The sequence below is a fragment of the Schistocerca gregaria genome, chromosome 2, assembly GCF_023897955.1.
Source record: "Schistocerca gregaria isolate iqSchGreg1 chromosome 2, iqSchGreg1.2, whole genome shotgun sequence".
In the NCBI taxonomy this organism is placed as follows: domain Eukaryota; kingdom Metazoa; phylum Arthropoda; class Insecta; order Orthoptera; family Acrididae; genus Schistocerca; species Schistocerca gregaria.
In genome coordinates this window covers 251,544,157-251,566,302 of record NC_064921.1, presented here as the reverse complement: position 1 = coordinate 251,566,302, position 22,146 = coordinate 251,544,157, and the positions used below count along the sequence as shown (strand labels likewise).

The window sequence follows — 22,146 nt, the reverse complement described above, 5'->3', positions numbered from 1 at the left end:
TTTCTACTAGCCCTCGTCTTTTTACCTACTTGATCCTCTGCTGCCTTCACTACTTCATCCCTCAAAGCTACCCATTCTTCTTCTACTGTATTTCTTTCCCCCATTCCTGTCAATTGTTCCCTTATGCTCTCCCTGAAACTCTGTACAACCTCTGGTTCTTTCACTTTATCCAGGTCCCACCTTTTTGCAGTTTCTTCAGTTTTAATCTACAGTTCATAACCAACAGACTGTGGTCAGAGTTCACATTTGCCACTGGAAACATCTTACAATTTAAAACCTGGTCCCTGAATCTCTGTCTTAGCATTATGTAATCTATCTGAAACTGTATAGTGTTTTCAGGCCTCTTCCACATATACAACCTTCTTTCATGATTCTTGAACCAAGTATCAGCTATGATTAAGCTGTGCTCTGTGCAAAATTCTACCAGGTGGCTTCTTTCATTCCTTACCTCCATTCCAAATTCACCTACTACTTTTCCTTCTCTTCCTTTCCCTACTATCGAATTCCAGTCCCCCAGGAATATTAAATTTTCATCTCCCTTCACTATCTGAATAATTTCTTTTATCTCATCATACATTTGTTCAATCTCTCAGTCATCTGTGGAGCTAGTTGGCATATAAAGTTGTGGTACTGTGGTATATGTGGGCTTTGTGTATCTGGGCTACAATAATGCATTCACTATGCTGCTTGCAGTACATACCCATACTCCTACTTTTTTAAGTGCATTATAAAATCTACTCCTGCATTACCACTATTTGATTTTGTATTTAGTACCCCATATTCAGCTGACCAGAAGTCTTTTTCCTCCTGCCACTGAATGGCACTACTTCCCACTATAACTTACCTATACATTTCCCTTTTTAAATTTTATAATCTAGCCCAATTAAGGGATCAGACATTCCACGCTCCAATCCACAGAATGCCAGTTTTCTTTCTCCTGATAACGGGCCCCTTTTGAGTAGTCCCCACCAGGAGATGCAAATGGGGGATTATTCTACCTCCGGAATATTTTACCCCAGAGGACGCCATCATCATTTAACCATACAGTAAAGCTGCATGCCCTGGGGAAAAAATTACGGCTGCAGTTTCCCCTCGCTTTCAGCCATTCACAGTACCAGCACAGGAAGGCTGTTTTGGTTAACGTTACAGGGTCAGATCAGTCAATCATCCAGACTGTTACCCCTGCAACTACTGAAAAGGCTTCTGCCCCTCTTCAGGAACGATCTGTTTGTCTGACCTCTCAACAGATACCCCTCCATTGTGGTTGCACCTCAGTACGGCTATCTTTATTGTTGAGGCACAAAAGCCTCCCCACCATGGTTACTGGGGGTAATTTAGTAACTTTAGATCTTCGACATTAGTAACTTAAGTTCTTCAGCTTATGTTGGAGTTATCTGTAAAAAAGTAGATTACTGTCTGAAAACAGCAGCAACAATATTCAGTTACATCATGGTAAGATTGTGAAATGGTGCAAAATTGGCTATTTGCTTTATATGTTGTATAATGTAAAATTGTGCCCTTCAGAAAATGCGAAATCGCATGGCTACACTATCAGCAAGTCATAACTTGAATCAGCCAACTCATACAAATATCTGGCTGTAATAATGAGTGTGAATATGAAATAGACCAATCACAGAGGCTCAATCACAGGTAATGCACGTAGTAGATACAATTTCACTGGTACGACACTGGAAATTGCAGATTGTTTGCAAACATGATTGCATACAAAACACTCATATGGCCCATGGTAATATACTGCTCCAGTGTATGGGACTTTGATATACACTTTAAGTCTAATAGGTGATACACAAAGACTTTACCGAGAAGGGCAACATAAATAGTCACCTGTTTATTTCGACTCATGAGAAAGTGCAACGGATATGTTGGAGCAAATTAACTAGCACTACTGTCCTGCAAAAACCTAGGATATTAGTTAGGAATCACTAGTGTTCAAGCAATTAATTTTCTTATGCTCCAAATGCAAATGAAATTGGAAGACGACCTAATACAGTGGTACTACATAACCCATAGAGGTCTAGCACGGAAAATAACACGATCAAAGTCAGCACCCACAAGAGAGAAACAAAACAACACAAAAATACAAGCGAAATATACAACTACAACGTTCCGGCGACGATGGTTCCAAAATAAACAAAACCTTTTTCAATACTTATCAACTTGCGCATCCTAATAACACGAAGCAAAAGAAAATTGATGGTGATAATATTTACTAATACATCACGCCATTCAAAAAAAGTGATACAAAGTATTGAGATTCATATTTTATATTACTGTGTTCTTGATACTCACAAATAACTGTTCCAGCTTCGAAGAACTAAAAACGAGTAATATATCTGCGAAATTTTTCTTTACAGTGACAAGATTGTTTTGCAGTATAGTCTTAGGTCTACGTTGGATTGCAAGTTGAAAAAAAATTTCTTCGCGTTTGTGCGTAAACTGCCTGAGGAAACTGAGGGGCCCGGCTGTAGGTGTCTCTTACAATATCCATTGTTAATTCGTTTACATCCGTTGTCTTTTGGATTGCCAGAACAGTTTGAATGAATGAAGCACCATAAATTCCGGACACTCATCAGAGAAAACATACGAAAGCTTACCAAAATTTTCGTTAAGGTACGAAAACATGGGTTTATCATCTTTAACCCACTTTGTAGCGCACTCCCATTCCTTTGTAAAATTACCCTTTATTATTACGGGACAATTTTTCAACATAAAATTCTCGAAGAATTCTGCATATGACAAATCATCTCCTACTACTGGTATTCCGCAACTGGTCTGGCTACAATTTGGTATTTCACTCTTTATATCAACTACTGAAGCTTGCTCTACGTTACACATTTCTATCACTTATTTTCCACTCCGTGAACAAAACACATACAACCCGTAACAACACAAACGCAGTTCTCAGTTTTCAGTACTGTTTTGTTCACGCAGTAATTTCAAAGGCTCTGATTACCCTATATATAGCAATTAGCGGGATCAAGGAGATCGTACAATGTGGTAACACAGAGCCGACTATGATTGTGGGTTAATGATAATCTTTGAATGTAATGTATGCACTTCGGAACCACACCACACGAAGTTCATTGACAAAAGCCGTTTGTTGGTGATTTGTGTTTATGTTGGGTTATTTGTGCGAAGCATTTTTTAAATGAATTATACGGGTTTGAGCATCATGGGTTAGGAGCTACTTATATTTCTCAGAACTCCATACTGAGTGAATAGTGCCACTGTCATAACAATAGGTAAAAAATTATAGTACTTGAAATAGTTGAATGATGTGAATTGTGTGTAAGACTTCAAATTTTCCAGATTGTAGATAGGTAGTTTTAAGCCCTTCTGATAATGCCCGCGATATTGTTGGTATTTTAGTATTGTTACATCCTGTCCTCACTTTATTTTGTTTGATTTGTTTGACATAAAGTGTGTGTCATTGTTACACTGTTGTAAGTTGGCTGTAGCATAGCAATTTTAATAAATATCCAAGTGTACATGGTTGAATTGTCTGCTGTATAAAGTCGGCTGTAGGCTTCTGCTGTGCACGACTAGATTCGTACAGTGCCACCGAACATTATATTTAACAGTCAACTAAAATTATGATACAAATGTTGCAGGGTGACGACAGTCGTATTTAAATGCCTGTATCTGCGCATACACTTTCGTGCCATCGGACAGGAGATGTTTCAAATGCGAGGAACGAATTTAGAAATACAAGAGCAGACAGAGATATTTTAAGAGAATTAATACAGAATTACATAAGCGGAAAGAGATGCATTAAAACAGCGAATGCATGCTACGGTAAGATGTTTTGTTACTAGTGTTCGATGTAGTGCCCTAATCAAACAATGTGGAAAACATTATCAAATCGACGCGTTCCGACCATTTCACATTATTTAATTTCATGGCCAGAAATTGTTATATAGAGTAGTGGTTGCCATACAACTATAAAGTAATTTTGTGTTGAAGTTACTTTACTATCTGTTAAATTCTTTCATGTGATAAGTGGATCAAGTTTTTATGAGCCACCTCTGTTGTTATAAGTATGAACGTTACTGTTATTTTTAAACTGTGATTGTTGACAGCATAAGAGGATAAATGTGCTGTTAGTCTTGTTATTGTACACAACAGTTGAAAGAACTGTCCACCTATTATCCCATTACACGCTTCTGTGTGCAACATGCACTTTCATCCCCCAACGAAATATTTCCCAGTATATTATTTAACACAATGTTGAAAAAAGATAATTCATTTTTTGTCTTCAAAGTCTGCTATTAACCAACGCCGCAGAAGTAGCAGAGAGAATTTAAAATATTCATTTACATTTATTAATTTACACTAGTTCATTATTTCATCAAATTATGTGGTCAGGCATTGTGCAGTACAGAACTGCATGGTTTTGGTTTTATTTAAGTTCAGTGACATCCCATTTGCAGAGAACCATTTATCAATTTTCAAGACAATTTTGTTTGCATTTTCAGGCTCTCTGTTAGGTGCGATTTTAATACAAGCATCAGTCACAGATTGAAATGTTTCTGCTTCTTGGATGCTCATGGTTAGGAAGTCAAGAGATGCCACCTCAAATGTACCTAGAATAAGTAACTGTATCAGTGTATGGTTTCAGTAAGTTAAGGTGGAAAAGTAGATGAATTTTTTCTTGTAATCAACTAACTAATCATGTTTATAGCTGTCAAATTATGACACCATCATTATAAAATGGAAGCCTGCGTACTTCTTTCTGTGACATTGGGAAGAACCTTTAAATAGGATTTCAGTGACATAACATGCTTGGGATAATAACAAGATATCAGTGGGGTCAAATCACTTCACTGCTGCAGGAAAAGGCGATCCCACAAAGTCTGCTCCACTGTATCAGATGTAAGCAAATACATAACTTGAGAACAGCTACTGTATCTGTTATGATAATGACTGCCATCTCAAGTGCTCAAAATCTGCATCTACATACATAGCCTACTTTGCAAGCCACCACATGGTGCCTGGCAGAGGTACCACATACCAGTACTAGTCATTTTTCTCCAAATGAGCCCTCACTGCACGTATCTTCATGATTCGTATGCGAGATGTATGTTGGTGACAGTGGGATCTTTCTAGAGTTAGCTTCAATTGCCGGTTCTTTAAATTTCCGCAGTAACTCTTCTAGAAAAGAATGTCGCCTTCCCTCCAGCAATTGCCATTTGATTTCTCGAAGCATAAAATGTGGGGATTACTGAAGAACGAGATACAACCTGACAGCTTTGACTGACAGTGTCAGCTGTTAGATGATGTATTGCACAGATTTAACAGCAAAGATGAATGTTGACAAACAAAGGAAAGCATGTCCAGCTCATCTCAGTCTACACAGTTTTATGAACTTTGCCACATCATTCTCCTTAATAGCAGTCATGTGATCTCAGTTTGTTATCACCCTGCTTCGTAATAGTTCATGTTTCTATGCTGTAAGTGCTGGGCGTATCAGCGTTTTGTAAAGTCGGCACTTTGTCCCTCGTGATATAGGCTTGGATTTAAAACGTCGCAACAGTCCTAAGTAGCATTGGTTTGAAGCACTTATGTGAGCCATAATTTCAGTAAAAGTGGTGCCATTTGTTTCTATCTTTGAGCCCAGATAAGTGAAATATTCCACTCACCCAAAAGTCATTCCATCAAGGGTTATTGTGGGCTGTAAGGGTTGGTTGGTGCCATTATATATATATACTTTGTCTTTCATTCATTAATTCTCAGGCCCATCTTCTCTGCAATCACTTTCAGAATTGAAAATACGCTTTGTAGATCTCTAAGTGTTCTGCTCATTAAATCCAAGTCATCTGCATATCCCAGCAGTTGTACAGACTTACAGTAGATAGTTCCTCTTTTCTGAATATATGATTCGCGTACCACTTTTTCAGGTTGAACAATAGGCAGGCAAGCCCATCTCCTTGCCTTAGCCAGTTTGAGTGGGAAACTGAGGTGATAGCCTTGACTGCACTCACATGGTACGCTGGGGATACTTTAGGGTGATCTCTATTAAAAGCATCAATTTTCCAGGCACTCAAAATGCCCGCATTGCCTCATAAAGTTTGGCTCGGTTTATTGTGTCATACGCAGATTTAAAGTCAATGTAAATATGGTGCATACCAACATTGAACACATTGGTCTTTTCTACTATTTGTCTGAGAGTAAGTACCTGGTTTACAGGTGATTTTCCTGTCTGAACCCGCATTGATAGCTTCCAATAATACCTTCTGCGATAGGTGAAAGTCTACTAAACAGGATATTTGATAGTACTTCATATATAATATTTAAAAGTGTTCTGCCTCTAGTTGCTCCATTCCAATCGATCTCCTTTCTTATGCACCAGACACACTATCCCTACATTCCATTCTTCTGCTGACTCTTCCCTTTCCCAGATGAGGCACACAATCTTGTAGATCCTACGGTCCTCCAGCTTTCATTAGTTCAGATGTTATATTGTCAGTCCGTGGTGCTTTATTGTTCTTCAACCGGGCAATTCCTTTGTTCACTTCTCCTTGGGAAGGGGGAGGTACTGTGGCATCATCTTCTGGAGTGACTGGGATATCCACAATAGGGGACTATGGAGCATCCAACAGTTCACTGAAATACTCTACCCAAGGCTCCAATTCCTCTTGATCATCTGTTAGTAGTGTCGCATTTTTACTTTCACACAGGCTGATGCGCGGCTTAAATGCTCTTCTTTCACTATTAATTTTCTGATAAAATTTTCTGACATCATTTGTTTTTGCGATTGTCCCCATTCTTCAATCTGCTTTGTTTCCCAATCCCTTTTCTTTCTCCGATGTAGTTTCTTCTTTGCTTTCCTTTTATCTTGATAATTTCCTATCGCTAAAAGAGTATGTGATTTCTAAAGCTTTTTTCTGTATGTCGCTTTTTCTCCTGACTCGTTCTCTTACATTCTTCATCAAACCAGGAATTCCTCGGCTGCTTTCCTTCTTTCCCTAGCAATTCTTTTGCTGCTTTAATGATTGCATTCCTGCAAGTGTTCCACTTCCTGATCCAGGTTATCACTTACTAGCGGAGTATAATGCAAGATTCTGAGCAACTTTTTCAGAGACGTTTTAGAGATGTCTTCATTTTTTAAACTTCGATACCATATACTTGATTTGAGGTGTTCCTTTGACTTTTCTTGCATTGGATATTCGAGCTCTTAGTTTCACAATTGCAAGGTAGTGATCTGAATTTACATTAACTCCTCTGTAAGTTCGTACATCTAGCAAGTGTGAGGAATGCATGCCATCAATAATTACATGATCAACTTGGTTGAAGGTATGCTGATCAGGGCTACACCATGTTGCTTTATGAACACTTCTGTGTGGGAACATAGTGCTACCTACAGCCATGTTATGTGACAGTGCATACTGAATGACTCTGTGGCCATTGTCATTTGTGTATCCATGGAGGCTGTGCCTTCCTATTGCTGGGAGGTAATGTTCTTCTTTACCAATCTGTTGAGGTCTCCAATAATTATTAAGTTATCTCGAGGTGCTCAAAGAAGGTGTCTTTATACTGGTCATGTGGATTCACTGGAATAACATCTGGGATCTCACGTATGAGAGTGAAGACCCATCAAACTACTCATTGATCAATGTACATGCACCCACAGAAGTATCAGATGACCAGGATCGTGTTCTTCGGTTGACCTAAATAGCTCAATTGAAGAATGGGGTACCAGTGATAAGGGGGGAGGGGCAGAAGTAACGTTAGTATGGATTACCTCAGTTGACATATATGAGTTATATTCCGACCTTGAGTTGATATGTATGGGTTAACTGCAGTACGGGATACAAATTTAGCTTATGTTGACTTATTCGTCTTTGCTAGCACTAGTACCCTATTCTTCTGTTGACCAATGTGTGTCAGCTGCAGTACGGAATACTGCTACTAGCATCTGATCCTTCGGTTGGTACTAATACAAACAAAGACAAAAGACAAACATATATAAATTTTGTATCCCATACTGCATACAGGGTACTAATGCTAACGAAGATGAAAAAATTGATGTACGTAACATTGGCATCCTGTATCTCAGTTGAACTACGCAAAGGTGAATAAACCCTTGATAGTAATAGTAACAACTGGAAAATTTCATAGTAGTACTAGAGACGGTGAAAAAACTGTCAACAATAAAATTTATATCCCATACTTCAGTTGAACTATGCATGTCAACTGAAGAATAGGATATTACAGCTAGTGAAGACAAAAAACAACATAATGTAACACTCTGACATCATGTACTTCAGTTGAGCTTCAAAGTTAGTATCCTGTTTTTCACTTTAGGTGTATAAGCCAATGGAAGAACAGGATACTAATGCAGGTGCATGCAAAAAATTGTGGTATACATAACATTTGTATCCTGTACTTCAGTTGACATAGGTAACTAGGCAGTTGTTTTCATTTTTGCTAGCACTAGTATCCTGTTCTTGAGTGGACCTATGTAACTCAACTGAAGTAAAGGATACAAATTTTCCTTTATTGATCTTTTGTGCCTTCGATAGTACTAGTATCTTTCCTTTAAAAAAATAAAAAGAAAAAAAAGTAATAATTGTTCAGAATGAAAAAAACAGTTCTTCCAAAATACCTCAAAGTACTGAATGAATTGCAGCAAACAAATGATTTAAATTGATACAAGTGCCAAAAATCATACACAATGTTTAGCCTTATCTTTTAAAAACACGTTCATTTGTTTCAATTTACAGTGATGATGCCTCACCACAGAAAATAACCGATTTATTATCTGTTGTTGTTGTGGTCTTCAGTCCTGAGACTGGTTTTATGCAGCTCTCCATGCTACTCTATCCTGTGCAAGCTTCTTCATCTCCCAGTACCTACTGCAGCCTACATCCTTCTGAATCTGCTTAGTGTATTCATCTCTTGGTCTCCCTCTACGATTTTTACCCTCCACACTGCCCTCCTATGCTAAATTTGTGATCCCTTGATGCCTCAAAACATGTCCTACCAACTGGTCCCTTCTTTTTGTCAAGTTGTACCACAGACTCCTCTTCTCCCCAATTCTATTCAATGCCTCCTCATTAGTTATGTGATCTACCCATCTAATCTTCAGCATTCTTCTGTAGCACCACATTTCTAAAGCTTCTATTCTCTTCTTGTCCAAACTATTTATCGTCCATGTTTCACTTCCATACATGGCCACACTCCATACAAATACTATCAGGAACGACTTCCTAACACTTAAATCGATACTCGATGTTAACAAATTTCTCTTCTTCAGAAACGCTTTCCTTTCCATTGCCAGCCTACATTTTATATCCTCTCTACTTCAACCATCACCAGTTATTTTGCTCCCCAAATAGCAATACTCCTTTTTTACCTTAAGTGTCTCATTTCCTAATCTAATTTCCTCAGCATCACCCGACTTAATTTGACTACATTCCATTATCCTCGTTTTGCTTTTGTTGATGTTCATCTTATACCCTACTTTCAAGACACTGTCTATTCCGTTCAACTGCTCTTCCAAGTCCTCTGCTGTCTCTGACAGAATTACAATGTCATCGGCGAACCTCAAAGTTTTTATTTCTTCTCCATGGATTTTAATACCTACTCCGAATTTTTCTTTTGTTTCCTTTACTGCTTGCTCAATATACAGATTGTATAGCATCGGGGATAAGCTACAACCCTGTCTCACTCCCTTCCCAACCACTGCTTCCCTTTCATGCCCCTTGACTCTTATAATTGGCATCTGGTTTCTGAACAAATTGTAAATAGCCTTTCGCTCCCTGTATTTTACCCCTGCCACCTTCAGAATTTGAAAGAGAGTATTTCTGTCAACATTGTCAAAAGCTTTCTCTAAGTATACAAATGCTAGAAATGTAGGGTTGTCTTTCCTTAACCTAGCTTCTAAGATAAGTTGTAGGGTCAGTATTGCCTTGCTTGTTCCGACATTTCTACGGAATCCAAACTGATCTTCCCCGAGGTTGGATTCTACTAGTTTTTCCATTCTTCTGTAAAGAATTTGTGTTAGTATTTTGCTGCTGTGACTTATTAAACTGATAGTTCGGCAATTTTCACATTTGTCAACACCTGCTTTCTTTGGGATTCGAATTATTATATTCTTGATCACCAGATGGTAGAGTTTTGTCAGGACTGGCTCTCTTAGGGCTGTCAGTGGTTCTAATGGAATGTTGTCTACTTCCGGGGCCTTGTTTCGACTCAGGTCTTTCACTGCTCTGTCAAACTCTTCACACAGTATCATATCTCCCATTTCTTCTTCATGTACATCCTCTTCCATTTCCATAATATTGTCCTCAAGAACATCGCCCCTGTATAGATCCTCTATGTACTCCTTCCACCTTTCTGCTTTCCCTTCTTTGCTTAGAACTGGGTTTCCATCTGAGCTCTTGATATTCATGCAAGTGGTTCTCTTTTCTCCAAAGGTCTCTTTAATTTTCCTGTAGGCAGTATCTATCTTACCCCTAGTGAGATAAGCCTCTACATCCTTACATTTGTCCTCTAGCCATCCCTGCTTAGCCATTTTGCACTTCCTGTCTATCTCATTTTTGAGGCATTTGTATTCCTTTTTGCCTGCTTCACTTATTGCATTTTTGTATTTTCTCCTTCCATCAATTAAATTCAATATATCTTCTGTCACCCAAGCATTTCTACTAGCCCTCGCCTTTTTACCTACTTGATCCTCTGGTGCCTTCACTACTTCATCTCTCAGAGCTACCCATTCTTCTTCTACTGTACTTCTTTCCCTCATTCCTGTCAGTTGTTCCCTTATGTTCTCCCTGAAACTCTGTACAACCTCTGGTTCTTTCAGTTTATCCAGGTCCCATCTCCTTAAATTTCCACGTTTTTGCAGTTTCTTCCATTTTAATCTACAGTTCATAACCAATAGATTGTGGTCAGAGTCCACATCTGCCCCTGGAAATGTCTTACAATTTAAAACCTGGTTCCTAAATGTCTGTCTTACCATTATATAATCTTATTTCACTGAAAAAATACAGCAACCAGCCACTTTTTAATGCGTTTTTTATTTACGCCAATATGCATTTCGGGTTTGCACCCATCTTCAGCTGGCAAATTACATGGATCTTCAGTTACTACAGTAGTACAATCTCGACAGCAGTTTGGATGCTGCAGCAAGCCTGTGCAAAGCAACGACTCCAATCAGTTACTTCAATTTCGCGAGTTTAAAGTCACACACTATCAGCTGTTCATTTTACTTACTTTCTCTCCTTGTTTTTTCCTGGCTTTTCTTCTTTTTTGCAACGACACAAACACTTTTTATCACGTATTTTGCACAGGTGCACTGCGTTATCCGCCATGTTGTCGACTGACAGTTTTTGTTTACATACAAATGGTTTATCTATGGACAGAGTTATATTTTCACGAAAGTTTTGAGGTTCTAAGATAAGCTATTGTTTTCTAAATATTGACTTGGCTGATAGAAGTAATCTAACATAACACATTTATACAAAGCAGTAATTCATACATTTACAATATAACAAAGATATAATTAAGATACCAGAATTAAGATTTTTATGTTTTTTACATGCATTTGCTGGGTTTATAACAGATTATGTTGTTTGTTGATTGTGCTTAGTAAGTGGTTTGATAAGTAGAGTGTGGAAGTTTTTTAGAAATATTCGGTTTGGCAGCTCTGTTTGGTCGTTAAGTATGTCAGAAGGGGATGCATGTTTATGTGAATAAATTTCGATTTCTTCTAGGAGGTTCATTCTTTTTCCTTTGTTGGCTAAGTGGAGAACTTGTAGGTTATGGGATATGTCTGTTACTTGATGTTCTTCTTCTGCTACATGTTGGGCGAATGTGGATTTATGTAAGTTTTTTAAACGAAGAGCATCCATGTGTTCTCGAAACCGTATGCTGAAGTTTCTCCCTGTTTGACCTATGTATGTTTTTGGACATGAGTTGCAGTTAAGTTTGTATATTCCTGATTGATTGTACGGTTTGGTATTATTTTTAATGTTATGGATAGCTTTGTCCTTTATTTTGTTATTTGTATAGTAGCTGATTTTGATATCTGTTCCTCGGAACAAGTTTGCTATTTTATATGACAGCTTTCCTACAAATGGCAAGCTTACATATTTTTCTTTTGCCTGTGTTGTGGTATTCTTTAATGTAGTTTTGTTATTGTGTTTGTTTATGTGGGGATTTATCTTATAGTTTAGTTCATCTATTAATTTTGGATTGTAACCATTATTGTAAGCAATTGCTTTGATGGTGTTTAGTTCTTCTATTTGGTCAGCTGGTTGTAGTGGTATTTTGTGCATTCTGTTTAGCATTGCTCTGTATGAAGCCGTCTTATGTTGATCCGGGTGGCAGGATGACTTATTAATTGTGTTATCTGTGTATGTTGGTTTTCTGTATACTTGAAATTTGTGTTTGTTGTTGGAGCTACTTATGCAGAGATCAAGAAAATTTTTTTTTTTTTTTTTTTTTTTTTTTTAAACCTACTTCTGTTTGGTGTTCTACAGTGAAGATGATGTTCTGATGCATTTTATTCATTTCTTTTGCAAGGTTATCAATTTCTTCTGCAGTGCCATCAAATAAGACTATTATATCATCAACATACCTTCTGTAATAAATTATCTTGTTTACCATCTGGAGGTTTTCTTTAAAAAATTTACATTCTAAGTTATTGATGAAAATATCTGCTAGCAAACTGGCAAGGCAGCTACCCATAGCCAGACCCTCTTTCTGCTGGTACATTTTGTTATTAAAAGAAAAATAGTTGTGTGATAGTACTAGTGTTAATAGATCAATGAATTCATATATTTCTGGTAATGCCAAATTTTTATGTTTAAGTAAATTGTTTTTAATTATTTCTATTGTTTCTTTGACGGGTATGTTTGTGTAGAGGTTTGTGATGTCAAGTGATGCAAACCTAGCAGTATCAGGAATCTGAATTTCCTTTAGACAATTAATAAGTTCATAACTGTTCTTTACTGAGTATGTCTCTTCAAATTTGAATGTGTTGCTAAGGATCTCATTCAGTTTCTTGCTGATTTTATAAGTTGGGCTGCTCCGAGAATTAACAATTGGACGTATGGGACAGTTAACTTTATGGGTCTTAGGTTGTGCTCGTAGACGTGGTGCATAAGGGTTCATAACAGTGCATTCATGTATATCTTTTGCATTTAAGAGGAAATTACTTTTTTTCATCATATTTTTAAGTTTATTCTGTAACTTAAGAGTGGGATCAGACTTCATTTCTACTATATTATTATTACTGAAAAATTCAATGGTTTTTCTTACATATTCACTTTCATACATTACAACAATAGCATTGCTTTTATCTGCTTTTACTACTAAAGCTTTACTGTCACTTAGTTTCTTATTAACACTTTTAAGTATTGTTCTGTCATGGTGTTTTATACAGTAAAGCTTTAGTAGTAAAAGCAGATAAAAGCAATGCTATTGTTGTAATGTATGAAAGTGAATATGTAAGAAAAACCATTGAATTTTTCAGTAATAATAATATAGTAGAAATGAAGTCTGATCCCACTCTTAAGTTACAGAATAAACTTAAAAATATGATGAAAAAAAGTAATTTCCTCTTAAATGCAAAAGATATACATGAATGCACTGTTATGAACCCTTATGCACCACGTCTACGAGCACAACCTAAGACCCATAAAGTTAACTGTCCCATACGTCCAATTGTTAATTCTCGGAGCAGCCCAACTTATAAAATCAGCAAGAAACTGAATGAGATCCTTAGCAACACATTCAAATTTGAAGAGACATACTCAGTAAAGAACAGTTATGAACTTATTAATTGTCTAAAGGAAATTCAGATTCCTGATACTGCTAGGTTTGCATCACTTGACATCACAAACCTCTACACAAACATACCCGTCAAAGAAACAATAGAAATAATTAAAAACAATTTACTTAAACATAAAAATTTGGCATTACCAGAAATATATGAATTCATTGATCTATTAACACTAGTACTATCACACAACTATTTTTCTTTTAATAACAAAATGTACCAGCAGAAAGAGGGTCTGGCTATGGGTAGCTGCCTTGCCAGTTTGCTAGCAGATATTTTCATCAATAACTTAGAATGTAAATTTTTTAAAGAAAACCTCCAGATGGTAAACAAGATAATTTATTACAGAAGGTATGTTGATGATATAATAGTCTTATTTGATGGCACTGCAGAAGAAATTGATAACCTTGCAAAAGAAATGAATAAAATGCATCAGAACATCATCTTCACTGTAGAACACCAAACAGAAGTAGGTTTAAAAAAAAAAAAAAAAAAAAAAAAAAATTTTCTTGATCTCTGCATAAGTAGCTCCAACAACAAACACAAATTTCAAGTATACAGAAAACCAACATACACAGATAACACAATTAATAAGTCATCCTGCCACCCGGATCAACATAAGACGGCTTCATACAGAGCAATGCTAAACAGAATGCACAAAATACCACTACAACCAGCTGACCAAATAGAAGAACTAAACACCATCAAAGCAATTGCTTACAATAATGGTTACAATCCAAAATTAATAGATGAACTAAACTATAAGATAAATCCCCACATAAACAAACACAATAACAAAACTACATTAAAGAATACCACAACACAGGCAAAAGAAAAATATGTAAGCTTGCCATTTGTAGGAAAGCTGTCATATAAAATAGCAAACTTGTTCCGAGGAACAGATATCAAAATCAGCTACTATACAAATAACAAAATAAAGGACAAAGCTATCCATAACATTAAAAATAATACCAAACCGTACAATCAATCAGGAATATACAAACTTAACTGCAACTCATGTCCAAAAACATACATAGGTCAAACAGGGAGAAACTTCAGCATACGGTTTCGAGAACACATGGATGCTCTTCGTTTAAAAAACTTACATAAATCCACATTCGCCCAACATGTAGCAGAAGAAGAACATCAAGTAACAGACATATCCCATAACCTACAAGTTCTCCACTTAGCCAACAAAGGAAAAAGAATGAACCTCCTAGAAGAAATCGAAATTTATTCACATAAACATGCATCCCCTTCTGACATACTTAACGACCAAACAGAGCTGCCAAACCGAATATTTCTAAAAAACTTCCACACTCTACTTATCAAACCACTTACTAAGCACAATCAACAAACAACATAATCTCTTATAAACCCAGCAAATGCATGTAAAAAACATAAAAATCTTAATTCTGGTATCTTAATTATATCTTTGTTATATTGTAAATGTATGAATTACTGCTTTGTATAAATGTGTTATGTTAGATTACTTCTATCAGCCAAGTCAATATTTAGAAAACAATAGCTTATCTTAGAACCTCAAAACTTTCGTGAAAATATAACTCTGTCCATAGATAAACCATTTGTATGTAAACAAAAACTGTCAGTCGACAACATGGCGGATAACGCAGTGCACCTGTGCAAAATACGTGATAAAAAGTGTTTGTGTCGTTGCAAAAAAGAAGAAAAGCCAGGAAAAAACAAGGAGAGAAAGTAAGTAAAATGAACAGCTGATAGTGTGTGACTTTAAACTCGCGAAATTGAAGTAACTGATTGGAGTCGTTGCTTTGCACAGGCTTGCTGCAGCATCCAAACTGCTGTCGAGATTGTACTACTGTAGTAACTGAAGATCCATGTAATTTGCCAGCTGAAGATGGGTGCAAACCCGAAATGCATATTGGCGTAAATAAAAAACGCATTAAAAAGTGGCTGGTTGCTGTATTTTTTCAGTGAAATACTATTATCCACGGCCACGGAGCTCAACAGTCCAAATAAAATGGACAAATTGTTATTATATAATCTGTCTGATACCTTCTAGTGTCTCCAGGATTCTTCCATGTATACAACTTCCTTTTATGATTCTTGAACCAAGTGTTAGCTATGATTAAGTTGTGCTCTGTGCAAAATTCTACCAGGCGGTTTCCTCTTTCGTTTCTTACCCCCAATCCAAATTCACGTACTACGTTTCCTTCTCTTCCTTTTCCTACTATCGAATTCCTGTCACCCATGGCTATTAAATTTTCGTCTCCCTTCACTATCTGAATAATCTCTTTTATCTCATCATACATTTCTTCAATTTCTTCATCATCTACAGAGCTAGTTGGCATATAGACTTGTACTAATGTTGTATCCGTGGGCTTCGTGTCTATCTTGCCCAAAATAATGTGTTCACTATGCTGTTTGTAGTAGCTTACCCGTACTCCTATTTTTTTTAAATTCATTATTAAACCTACTTTTGCATTACCCTATTTGATTTTGTATTTATAACCCTGTATTCACCTGACCAAAAGTCTTGTTCCTCCTGCCACCGAACTTCATTAATTCCCAATATATCTAACTTTAATCCTATACATTTCCTTTTTAAATTTTCTAACCTACTTGCACGATTAAGGGATCTGACATTCCATGCTCTGATTCGTAGAATGCCAGTTTTCTTTCTCCTAATAATGACGTCATCCTGAGTAGTCCCAGCCCGGAGATCCGGATGGGGGGACTATTTTACCTCCGGAATATTTTACCCAAAAGGTTGCCATCATCATTTAATCATACAGTAAATCTGCATGACGGCTGTAGTTTCCCCTTGCTTTCAGCCGTTCGCAGTACCACAACAGCAAGGTCGTTTTGGTTAACATTACAAGGCCAGATCAGTCAATCATCCAGACTGTTGCGCCTGTAACTACTGAAAAGGCTGCTGCCCCTCTTCAGAAACCACACAATTGTCTGGCCTCTCAACAGATACCCCTCCGTTATGGTTGCACCTGCGGTATGGCTATCTGTATCGTTGAGGCACGCAAGCCTCCCCACCAACGGCAAGTTCCTTGGTTCATGGGGGGATTTATTATTATTATTATTATTATTATTAATAATAATCTTTTTTTTATTTTTTTTTTTATTTATTATCTATGACTCGAAAATAAAGACATTAAATTCTGTGACTAAACTTTATATAATGTCATTGGTCAAAGCTGACGCGTTGCATCTCATTTTTCAGTTGATCCGAAATCTACTTAAGGTCAGCAGTGTAAAGCAATTATGTACAGGTGATACTGCATGTTAAATTGTATTTGGTGCAGCACAGGCCTGTGTTGCTTGGCATTTCATGTCTTCAGAAGTTATCAGTATTACCTTGTAAACCTCTTTTAATTTTCTCTGTAGAGAAAAGTTAGGTGTTAAGTTTGATGGTTTAGCTGGTTGCATTGTGTTTCGTCAGTGACTGACTCGGTGATCTTCAGTGTTCTGCTGCCTGTAATTATGTGTATGGAATAGGCAGATCACATCCATCATGGTTTATTACAGGCCATGTGTCCAGTGGGATGTCTTCCAGTAACTGTGGCAGCACATCTGTTAGGAACTGTGGAAACTTGTGGCCTAAAGTCCCATAAATAAAATGGATGAATGATGCCATTATTGGAAAGGCATCAGTTTACATTGAGTGACTTGAGAATGTTGCCAGCTTTGCAGTGTGATTTATTCTCTTTTCTGTAACAATCTTGCAGGACAAAATCTGAAGTTGAATACAGTAGTTAGCTTCTTTAATTTAAGGGAAAAAATCTATTATGTGTGTAAAATGGTATTCTTGCATAATTTGAAACATTGCAATAGTATGTGAAAGTTCATTATCAGTTTCTTATTTAATGGCGTTAGTTTGCTCTTCTATCTTCCCCACCTTTTATATGTGTGTGTGATCTGGCACAAAAATTAATAAACACATCCAGAATGTTTTGTTTGCAGTTGCAGAGAGTCATTGGGAAATGAGTAGAATATAATGCAATAATAGTAGCAGATAGTGTAGTGCATAACATAAGGGAGATGTGTTTTTGATACTGTAATTATTGTGTATCCTACCTGTAATAAAACACAGTCCTTAGCAATTGAAACACAGCACATGTCAAAATGCCTGTTTATTAGTGCAAGATAATCAAGGCATCAGTGAAGGTCTGTGTTTTAAATATGTAGGACTGAAGGGATACAGAGATATTTCTTTGCTAGTATTGCATTGTGGAACACGTTGAAGTTGTGTGCTGCTGTCTTCATTGTCAGTAATATCCACTGTCATTGAAATAAAAGACAAAAGCTTATTTAATTTGCTTATTCTCACTCTCTTAAGCGTTAAGGTATTGTAATGTAACTGAATGCATTTGCAAAAGTAATTCTAATCTCTGTAAAGGGCTTGTAAAATGATTTATGTTGCCGTTACATAAGGGTCAGTCCAAATGAAGTGGTTTTTAAATATTTTAGTTTTTTATATGTGGTTACCTATAGTTGAGAAGTTCAAAACAATTTTTTTTTTTTTTAAATTTAATTTACCTTTCAACTTTACTGATTGGCGGCCATTTTTGTTTGTAAGCACGCAACAATGTTTCAGTTTAGAGACGTTAGCAAAAATATGAATATCTCTGCACTGAGTTAAGTTACAACATTACAATTGACATGATTGTTTTCAGAAAAGTGTCTCTACAATATTGTCTATTACACAAAGTACTCTAAATTCAAAAATAACCAGTCAAAATGAACTCCAAAATTTGGTATCCAATTTTCAAAAATCCGCTTCTAGGCCCAAAAACAACAAACAAGGAGGAGGAGGAGATTAGTGTTTAACGTCCCGTCAACAACGGGGTCATTAGAGACGGAGCGCAAGCTCGGGTGAGGGAAGGATGGGGAAGGAAATCGGCCGTGCCCTTTCAAAGGAACCATCCCGGCATTTGCCTGAAGCGATTTAGGGAAATCACGGAAAACCTAAATCAGGATGACCGGAGACGGGATTGAACCGTCGTCCTTCCGAATGCGAGTCCAGTGTGCTAACCACTGCGCCACCTCGCTCGGTAACAAACAAGGAGTGATTTATGGGAGTCTATTTTGTTCCTATAGTTAGATATCATACACTACTAGTCTCATATAGAGCATGAACACTTATGTTTCCTTAATTTGTTATGAATTTTTAAAATTTGAAAATTTTCATTTTTTGTAAAGTTTGGGGTTAGTTATTACAGGCGGGACTGAATATAAAAATATGAGTTTTGCACAGTTTGTACACCTATATGATAGCAACGTACTGTAAAAATTTCCACATTGATATCTGACTGCGAACAAAGATACGAATTTTTTGAAAATGAGGAGATATTCACATTACTACGAAACTGATCTTATGGCTGTTGCCTATTCATGTGTGATATTGGCGGGATATAGCCAATTATTATTGAAGTAAGGTACTGTATTATATGCAAAAAGTGGAAACATCACTGAAATTAACATTTATATTATTCTGACCTACTTAAAATAAATATTTTCAATTGACGTCCTTCATGATGCAACTGTTCCTAAACCTGGTGGTGAATGTTAAGAACACATATTTCTTCAGACAGCTGCTGTGATTTAGAATAAGACCTCCCAATTGCTGTGCTAAGTTCAAGCACTTAAAGTTTCCTTAAAACATTTTTCATTGATGTCCAAACTTTGTCACTAGTAGATTTCTTGAGTGATGTTCTTGGGCCAGCAGGGTGGTAAAAATGCAGAAAAACATTATTGTTTTCAAAACTTATTCTTTCAACCTCTGCAAGCCACCACTGTCCATCATACACACATGCCACTATGTCATTCCATGTTCAAGATGGAGATGTAATTTTACTGACACAATGGTGATCATAAATTTCGGTTTCGAATGTTACAACTAAGTTTTCTGCAGTGCCAAGGAATTTGTAGAAATGCCTTGTTCCTGTTATTGCTATACAATTTTCAAATCTGGTTTGAGTTGTTTCATATGCAGAACCACTTCTTCTTTCTGGATCATAAAATAGGTAATGCCTTTAATATTATCCTTGCAAAAGACATACATGTCCTGTATTGTGAGAATTTGGTCTGTGGTTGGTCTTTGTAGGCTGGCTTTACTTACTTCACGTATCGTTGTACCTCCCACTCCATCCTGTGCATTTTTACCATGGCAAATGCAAAAAAGTTCCATTCAACCTCCACTTTGTGGTTGCACAGATTTGAAAAATTATTTTTGTTCTTATACTGACTACCACTTCCATTTGAAAAGTAATCAGCTTCTCAACCTTGCGAAAATTTTCTTTTGTTATTTATTACATACTTTTGAAACACAAGTGCAGCCAAAGTGTTGTGCTCCAAGTAGTCACTTAGAATGCAAATTGAAGAACTGCAAACTACATCTTTCTCATTTTTAAAGTAGTGAATAAATGAATGCACTGTTGCATGGTCATTGACTCAGTGGTACCCTAGTATTGCTTCATCAACCATGAATGTAAAATTTTCTTCAAAATCAGCTAGCACTATGAAGTCAGTTTCATGAAGTTCTGCTTTTTTGTCCTTCAAAAACTTACTTTGGACTTTAGAAACACAGTGGTGACTTTTGAGTTCTTCTAAGTTATCAATTAAAGATTCCAAGTACTCTTCCTGAGATTTAACCACTGTTATCTTTTCTTGCCTGTCAGTTGTGACCCACTGTTCGAAGGTAATACTGTCTGACATTTTATCATCATATTCGTGAAACAGTTCAATAACAGTTCCTTTACCAGGGCATTTATTACATGAACTCGCCATGCAGTCATAACTGTTAAGTGTCTCAGACCATTAAATCTAGTAACTCTTTGTAGTTAAGATCACTGAGTTTTGCACCCACAATCATCAGTTTGAAAATTTGAAGATATAAACAATGACATGTCTGTTCCTGAGGATCCAGCCAAAATACACCACTTGGGGTAGAGGTCACAATATTTTGACCTTCCAATTTTGAATTCAGGATGAGAATTTTTGAAAGCTACATAAAGTTCATTTAAATTTGACAGCACTATTCGTTTCTGATTTGTTACTTTTAACTCAATTTGTAACAACTCTTTTGCTACCTTTGCGGCCTGGGCACACACTACTGTTTTCATCATCTTCAAAAAACTGCTGTATCTTTTATATTGTTTCTTCACTTATACCTACTCCTTTCTTCTTTCCTAAAACTGGAAGAATGCCTTGCTGTTTCTCTAATTTTCGGATTAGTTTAACCAAAAAATGAGAAATGTTGATTTTTTTTTTTTCTCTTGACCATGAGTAGGGAGCAAACTTGAAATTTTAACATTTTCCTCTTTAGATGTCAGTGAACATTTAATTTTTAATGTCTCTATGAAGCTCAAATATTCAGTGTCAGATGATGCTGGTGATAGGTTTTCATCTTCTTTAGAAGCACAGTAGAACCCCTCTAATCCGTCACTTTTGGGACCGGGACCGGGACCATGGTCGGAACGAGAAAAAGTTCGGATTATCCGAAAAATCTAATATTTATTGCAAAAGATATAAAAAGACACATAGTACAAAAAATTAAACGATTTAAGAACTAAAAGACATCTACAGTTATATAAAAAGATGTTTTTTCACAGTGTTCAACAATATATTAACTAAAAAACGTGTACACACACTATAATATGTATTGGTTTGAAAAGGAAAAACGACAAACAAATTAACAGTACTGTACTGTACTTAATAACGTATAAATGGTATATATTGTAAACTAAAAAATGTTTATAGCACTGTACATAAAAAAATTCTTACAAAGAAATAAACTACTGTATGTATAAACTAAGAAATGATTATACTGTATGCATTATTTTTACAGTAAAAACGAAAAAAGTCAGTGATACATTTTTGTTTAGCAGATGTTATTCTAGATTTAGCTGCAGTTTCCCTCCATTTTTTTATCCACAAAACGTCCATTGGAGATGAAGTTGAATTCTGCCTGATGTATTGAAGGGCGATGTCAAAAGCATTTTTTAGCATCTTGTGTGAAATCGGGGTGGGAGGTTCGTCTTCGCCATCCGAGTTCTCATTTACAGTTTCCTGGCTAATAGCGGCAACAATCTGGTCATCTCTGAGCTTTTCAAAAGTGTCACAGTCTTTGTCACATTTGTTGATCAACTCTTCAACTTCATTGGCAGGGACGTTCGGCTCCAGGGTTTGTAGATCTTTAGCGATTTCCAGTACGTCGTTGTTTTGCTTATCTTCGGTATGCTCATTTTCAGTCATAACTTGTGGCCAAAGCTTACGCCACGATTTCCTCAGTGTGTCAGATTTCAGTTTATCCCACGCTGCAGCAGTTGTGTAAATAGCATCTTTGATGT

The 22,146-nt window shown here is 36.6% G+C and overlaps 2 protein-coding genes across 4 annotated transcripts in view; one reads left to right on the top strand and one right to left on the bottom strand.

Moving 5' to 3' along the window:
• The window catches only part of LOC126336796 (2-oxoglutarate and iron-dependent oxygenase JMJD4), an 89,531-nt gene extending 86,563 nt beyond the window's left edge, over positions 1-2,968 (bottom strand). Inside the window, exon 1 of the mRNA XM_050000823.1 lies at positions 2,616-2,968. Coding sequence (XP_049856780.1) covers positions 2,616-2,856 — 241 coding nt within the window. The 5' untranslated portion in view covers positions 2,857-2,968. The remainder of the gene's footprint in view (positions 1-2,615) is intronic.
• Positions 2,969-2,997: 29 nt separating this feature from the next.
• Positions 2,998-22,146, top strand: part of LOC126336795 (2',3'-cyclic-nucleotide 3'-phosphodiesterase-like) — an 84,088-nt gene continuing 64,939 nt past the window's right edge. The window contains exons 1-2 of one of the 3 annotated variants that reach the window (XM_050000820.1): positions 2,998-3,263; positions 3,633-3,816. The gene's annotated coding sequence lies outside the window, so the exon portion shown is untranslated. The remainder of the gene's footprint in view (positions 3,264-3,632; positions 3,817-22,146) is intronic. The other 2 variants (XM_050000819.1, XM_050000821.1) reach the window with 2 other exon arrangements.